At 32.2% G+C, this 7553-nt stretch overlaps 1 protein-coding gene across 1 annotated transcript; it reads right to left on the minus strand.

Annotated features, from left to right (window-relative positions):
* Nucleotides 1–682: 682 nt before the first annotated feature.
* LOC139503252 (uncharacterized) lies at nt 683–6995 on the minus strand. Its single transcript, XM_071293013.1, has 3 exons — nt 6919–6995; nt 6246–6581; nt 683–3703 (listed from the first exon to the last, which is right to left on the minus strand). The coding sequence occupies exons 2-3, from the start codon at nt 6574–6576 to the stop codon at nt 1716–1718; spliced, it is 2319 nt and encodes a 772-aa protein (XP_071149114.1). The 5' UTR covers nt 6577–6581; nt 6919–6995; the 3' UTR covers nt 683–1715.
* Nucleotides 6996–7553: the final 558 nt, after the last annotated feature.

Consider the following 7553-nt stretch of genomic DNA (forward strand, 5'->3'; position numbering starts at 1 on the left):
TCACTTAACTTTTAGGATAAGTCCATTTCAATAAATGCAAATAACACTGGATTAATTCGTAATTCAAAAGTCAAAAGCTAAAAGTTTAGGGCTTCAAAACACGGCTGGTTTAAACCAAAGACTTTTGTATTTGCTGTTTCTCTGATAGACACGCGGTATAACGGAGGAAGAGCAAAGACTGGTCTGCTCAGGAGTTATATGTCCGGGTAAGGTGACATGTCTTCCTACGGACTGTTATCTTGTGAACTAGCGCAGTATAAATCCGACTCAGCGATTCGGCATAGTTCTAAGCAGGTTTAATATTCATGTTAGATTTACAGGTTCTCGTCCTGATTATTCATATGTAAGTGCAACTTGATGTTAAGCAGACATTCATCATCCATTCATTATATAGAATGCATTTATGTATTGGCCTGTTATATAAATGTGATGACAAGGTATGAAACATTGTCTATTTAACGTCTTTTTATAGTAATTAGACTCAAAATGTCATCCTGTTATCATTGAGATAAATCTATTAACTACACACTATAAAACAAAATACTTTAATACTAATTACAACAATTCTAGAATTACCTAATGTTAGGCCATATATTTTGTGAGTCTTACAAAGTGTGCACGAGCGTTATCTTGTTGAAAAAGATTAACATCTTGATGCCTTTATCTTGATATTGGAATTGTCAATACCATAAGGGGTGGCATCATCAACATAAAGTTTTATATATATGGTGTGTTTTCGGGTATAAAAAATGTCTTCATTAGCATTATATAACGACTCGGTGAGGTTTATAACAGAAAAAGAAAGGCGTGTATATTTGTTTATTTTCAATTGATAAGGTAACTCATTCCAACAAACATGGTAACATCTTTCCGAGGAGTAAATGAATAACATTCAGGCAACACAATACAACAGCAACGATAAAGTATGTATTGGATGTAAAGTAATGATGGTTTCTCTTCTTTTGTGCTTAGACATATAAAGCTCGTTAGTAACTCTAATAACATCATAATGTCCTGCAGTATTGATATATGAGCCAGTCTATGCGATAAGGTACAAAAACGAAATTCTAAAAAGTGATCATAATTATTGGTAGTAGACTTGTGATTTATAAAACACATTTACTTTTCCTAATATCCTTAAGCTGTGAGCTACACGCACCTGCAAGTGTAGAGACCCCCCTTTAGTTTTATCAAGATTTTTAATGAATTATTTCATATATTTCAAAGTGCAGTTTAAATGGCTTGATTTGCCAAGTGATAATGTTATTGGCTTTTGTCTCTGTAGTGTCGTAAAGTTTCTGGTCGTTAAAGCATTAGTCCGGGGAATAAATGATTTTACACTTGCTCAAATATCAACAATGCAGATTTTTCTACGCCTTTTTCTGTTTTGATTGACAAATTCGGGATAAAATTGACAATTTTATGAATGTTTACATTAATGTAATTTTTGCCGGATAAAATCGTTTTTTCAAAAATATTTTAAAAAACTTTGATAACGTGTCCTGTAAAGTATGTCAATTGATTAGATAATTTATTACTAACGTCTATTAGTTCTTACTTTCTGTTAGATATCAATGATATAATGTTTGTGATTTTTTTTCAATATCACCAAGATAAGAATGTTATAATCGTATTATATAATCATACCAAACACGTATGTTGAATTTCTGATATAGTAATGTTCAGTATAATGATCACAATTATCACATTTCACATTAATTGTCTTCAAGTTTTGATTTTCTTTTTACTGCTGAACTAAAAATGTGACAACCTCTTTTTAAGGCTTCCTCGTAACATTGATAGGCTAAGTCTGCATCACCGGAAATCTCATAGCACACTCCAAGTACTGTTATCGAAGCAGATATAACAGGTTGATGAATAATGCTATGTAACACTGTTAGATATAAATCACGTAAAGATTGTTGTCTGTTGTAAATATCACCAAGATGATGATAACATAGAAAATTAAGACAGTGAGACATTACAACAGGCGGTAAGACTAAGTTTTCCGTTTCAACCTCCAGCTGTAGTTCTTTTGGAATTAATGATGAGTTCTGAATATAGTTGACATGAACTGTAGTAGCCACTTTCATCCTGTCAATCAAGTTAATTGTTGAATGTATATTTTGTCTATAACAATTTCTATGTAATTCACACTTGTCATGATATTCCTCCATCATATCAGGGGAGCATCTTGATAGAATATAATCCGTTAGTTTTAGTGAAACATTAAACTGTCCTATTACATAATAAAATGATGCGTATAACAACCAACCTGATACAGCATCAGTCTTGGTGCCGTTTTGTAAATGTCTATGATAGCATTTGCGTATGTTGTACGTGTTGCCTTTTGCGTTTGGTGATGGCAGTAGCTGTGCAACATATTGACTGATTTCGGCATAATGATGTGTACATACATCAATAAGAAATGAGGACGATTCAGACTTCAAAAAATATTTAGTACATTCCATCCTGGATTTCCAATTTGGATAGTGATAATTCCAACTTAAAACACTATTCACAATGTCCATTTCCCTTATTCTATAAAATAGGAAGTCTAACATAATGGATGGAAATTCACTATTTTCGCTTGCTAAACGGGAATTGTCAGAAGGAAATAAACTAGTTACCAACCCATCAATCCCTCCAAATTTAATACTCTCAAGTACACCAAGTAGTATATGTTTGTTTTTCTGATTGATCTTTCCTATGAACATGTTGTGTTCAGGTATAAAATAGTTTGGACAGTAGCATGTGTTTACCCATGATATTAATTTATCAAGACAGCGAGAAAAGCAATAATATAATTTCGATAGTTGAAATGTGTCAATATCCAACTCTTCTGAGACCCAAAATAAAGCTGTCTTGAGGAAGTAGGAACACAATAGCTCTTTAACATCACTATTTGTGTTTACAATACACTTTAGTGTTAATTTAAGTAGACCGTAACATAAGAATTGAGTAAAATTAAACGAATGTACAAGTATTTTTTCTGCCACGGAGAAAGATATTCTCCATAAGAATTCATTATCTGATAATGTCTTAGGTCCTATAGGTACTAACAAGCATCCTTTTTGCATGATCATGTCAATAACAAAGTTCGTAGGCCATTGCAATCGATGACGAGATGCCCATGGAATTGCGTTGTGAGGCAGATGTTTACTCCGTATACAAAATGCAATATCTGTCAATTGGTTTTGGTCTGATATACAAGGGCCATGTTCACATGGATTCATATAGGAGTACTCTTGCTTAACTAAATCTAGCAAGTCTTTTACTGGAAGATAAAATTGTGTACCTGTACATGTACCTAGTGGACAACGGTGACATTTTTCACGGAGGGATACCTCATTATGTGCTGCTACCTTTCTGAGTGCGGCAAATCCAGGATGATCAAAATATATTTCCATAGCAAACATATTACTATGTGTTGAGTTTTTAATGTTCTTGACATTCTTTGTTATTTTTATGTTATTGACTACGTACATAATATCCATGTCACTTCCTGGTAAATCAAGACCTTCTGCCAGACTCCCACTTGATATTCTTGTCCGAATTTTGAAACATGATGAGTTGCAGATCCTATCTTGTATGATAAATAGTCGTTGTCGCTTTCGTATATCTATTTCCGTGCCAACTATATGTACTAGGTGTTCGTACAAACATTTCTCTCTCGGACAATTTTCGTAACAAAGCAATTGACCTACGAAAAATATACATATTATAATTACATATTTATAAAAAAAAAAAAAAAAAAAAAAAAAAAAAAACAACGTAAAAAGACGTCCGTACATGGAGAGTTACATGTATGTCCCCGATATATATATTAAGCGATCGTTAAAATTAGATTGCCAATATTTTAAACAGGTATGCAGACAAATCCGACCTCTAGCTTGCACAATAAGCAAGATACGACATGTTACAACCAATGCAACAATACTTATCATGTTGGCTATTTCGTTCTCGTGATATTGTCGGCCTAGAACTCAACACTATTGCTTAAGTATGTACATAATGAAAGAGGAGATTTAGACTTATTAAGAAGGGATATAGTTACGATACTGTTGTCAGGTCATTAAAGATTGCATATTTTGGCGTTAATATTGATTCACCTATAGGGTCTTCGCATCGGAACTAAACACATTTATTTTAAAACAAGTTGTTGGCATGACACGGGTTATGTTCTCATATATATGTTATGATGGTATGATACTAAACCCCTAAGGGGGAGGAGTGTGCCTGATATTCATATGATGAAGACATAATTTTTCAATCAGTTTAATTGAAGTCTGGAGCTGGCATGTCAGTTAACTGCTGGTAGTCTGATGTTATTTATGTATTATTGTCATTTTGTTTGTTTTCTTTGGTTACATCTTCTGACACTAGACTCGGACTTCTCTTGAACTGAATTGTAATGTGCGTATTGTTATGCGTTTACTTTTCTGTTTTGGCTAGAGGTATAGGGAGAGGGTTGAGATCTAATAAACATGTTTAACCCCGCCACATTTTTGCACCTGTTCAAGTCAGGAGCCTCTGGCCTTTGTTAGTCTTGTATTATTTTAACTTTTAGTTTTTTGTGTACAATTTGAAGTTTAGTATGGCGTTCATTATCACTGAACTAGTATATATTTGTTTAGGGGCCAGCTGAAGGACGCCTCCGGGTGCGTGAATTTCTTGTTACATTGAAAAACCTGTTGGTGACCTTCTGCTGTTGTCTGCTCTATGGTCGGGTTGTTGTCTCATTGGCACATTCCCCATTTCCATTCTCAATTTTATTCCTGCAAATTAGCTATTCATAAGCAATAGGATTATTCAAAACACCATTTGTTTTCTTACCGTTTGCAAATATAGACTTATCTATATGTTTTTGCGTCATTTCTTGTACTTCTTAAACGCTTCTAATTAAGGTATATTCAGAAAAGCGGTTTAGAACAACTTCATTTATTGAGAAATCTTGTATAATAAATCAAAGTTTCACCTTAACATTTAATGTACTCTACGGATAATTCACTGTATACCGCCATATTGGATTGTACAACATCCGTGCAAAGTCTGTCTAGTTCTTTATCTAAATTTTCAAATTTTCAGACAGATTTGTAATTCATGTGTAAGACTGGTTATTTGTATAAGAAACAAAGTTGATTTATTGCATTATGCACAAGGTTTAAACAAATTCCTAATATTTATGATTTGAGAATCATTTTTTTAACTTGGTAATTTTTGGGGATATAATTCTTATACATGTTATAGTAAAAAGTATATACTGGAATGATGTGAAATTTTCGTTTTCGTTGGTAGCAAGAAAACTAGTTCGTTAAGACCATTTTGTTCTTTTTCTCAAAGCATTTTATAAAACCTATCTTCTAAAATTTTATTTCGAACTTCTATTTTACAGTTTTCTTTTATTCCCAAAAAATGTGTTCAAATTTGGAAAAATTTGCACGACTTGTAGCGTGAAAAATAGCTCGGTGACCTATACTCTCTTACACATTTTGGTAAAATATTAAACAAAATATCTCAGGATTATCCCAATAATCCTCCTTTATATTAAGTCTTTTTGTACTTAAATTGACATAAATCTTCCTTATTCCACTTTCACTTTATAGATATCATTTATATTATAAATTTAGTTCATCCTGTCCACTAGTATTCGATTGCAAAGAAGTGAATAAGACTGACAATCATTTTTTGTTTTTTAAAGTGAGAACCACAACTTTTGGTGGTGTTTCTGATTTATTGTGTGAACTTCTTTGTATATATGTCGTTCATCTCTTTTTTTGTTTTTGTTATTGTGTTCATCCTTTGTCGTTTCTATTTTGGACATGCTGCCCCAAGTTCGTCTTTTTAAATGCTGTTCTCTGTTTGTTGTTTTCCTTTTTGGTTTTGCTGTGGTCTGTTTGTCTTAAAAATTTAAATATTAGTAGACAGTTTCTACAATTTGATTAAACCCAGTATATAACTGTCATTGCCTACAGTTTAAGAAACTGATATGATAAAGTTATTTAAAATATTTTTGTTTGTCCAAACTCTACGTAAAGGTAAAAAAGTGGGTAGGCACTTTCTTTCTTTTTTCGACAGATAGCAATTAAATCGTCCATTCATTGTTCATGATGTTTTTTAGTCTCCATGCCTATTTGATTAAAAACACTTTATCACTATATGACAATAAAATATTTTGGGTAGGCAGCTATCTTTTTGGTAGGTAGATTAAGGGCAAACAAACAGGTTCTTTATTATTGCCTTACCTATATTGCAGTCTGTACAATTCTGTAAGTATTCTAAATAGTCATTGGAAGATTTATCAGGATATCTTAGGTTCAGTATCCACTGTTCTTTTGTTTTTCTTCTTTCTAAACAAGCTTTATATATTCGTTCAAACTGACTGATGGTTAGTCCAAAAACGTCATTTGATATCACCATTCCTCCATGGAAAGATGGGTAAAGCAATGGTGTAAACTTACGCTTTCCACTGTACGGAAAACGTTTCACACCGTATATTTCCCAGTACGTAGTTTTCTTTATGCCAAATAGATTTTCGTCCTCAGAATCGTCTTGGTTTCCGGAATGTTCGTTCATGATGTCTACAAGAAAGACACGATGCCATAGATTCAATTATTGATTTCAAAATGATAAACCGATAATCAGGTAATATATATACATATATACAACTAACATTCAAAAAGCATACAACTGTGGGGATACCAACATATGCATCGTAATAATGACATCAGATTCATGATTGACACCTAAACTAGAAGACTAAAGTATCCATATTTTATCAATGTTAATACAGTTTACGTATGTCTATACCTTGACCTTGTAAAACATTCTGTTAAGTTGAAACTGGTATATATATATATATATATATATATATGATTTCAGGTAACTTTTACTTCAATGAGATAGATTTTACATTACCTTCAATGGAGATACATTTACAGCTTTACCTCTTCTCACACACCAACTCAATGATTAGACACTTCAGCTATTTAAGGAAGATGAAAATGAAAGAAAAAAATATTTCCTTCTACGAAATCTTAATATATTTGTTAAAAATTTTAATTGGTTCATTATTTTACAAATAGATGGATAGATGTTTATCATAAGTGATGTGGAGTTTTCAAATGTACAATAAGGAAATTGAATTAAGTAAGAGTTACAAAAAATGCCTTATGTATGTTTTTTTCGATTTACTTATACCTGTAGCTATTGGATGAATTGATTTTTCTTATTGTTGGATTTTGCATATAATTCATCACACATCATATTTCCGGATAGTTGAACATATAATCCGTTTTATTATAGATACGTTAGGCAGTAAAACACTTGTCGTCAATCAAATAAATCAATATTGGTAAAACACTGGTAAATAAATATAATATTGGATAAAACACGATTTTTTTCACATTTATTAGAAACATAACTGTTTTGGTATGATTGATGATGAGAAAAGAAAATGTTCATCTATAGGTCTTCGTGCGACCTTTTACAATGCACAAAACCCATACTGCATATTAAGCTATAAAGGGACCAGAAATGAAAACTGTTAAGCA

The sequence above is a fragment of the Mytilus edulis genome, chromosome 14 (assembly GCF_963676685.1).
Source record: "Mytilus edulis chromosome 14, xbMytEdul2.2, whole genome shotgun sequence".
NCBI classification, from domain to species: domain Eukaryota; kingdom Metazoa; phylum Mollusca; class Bivalvia; order Mytilida; family Mytilidae; genus Mytilus; species Mytilus edulis.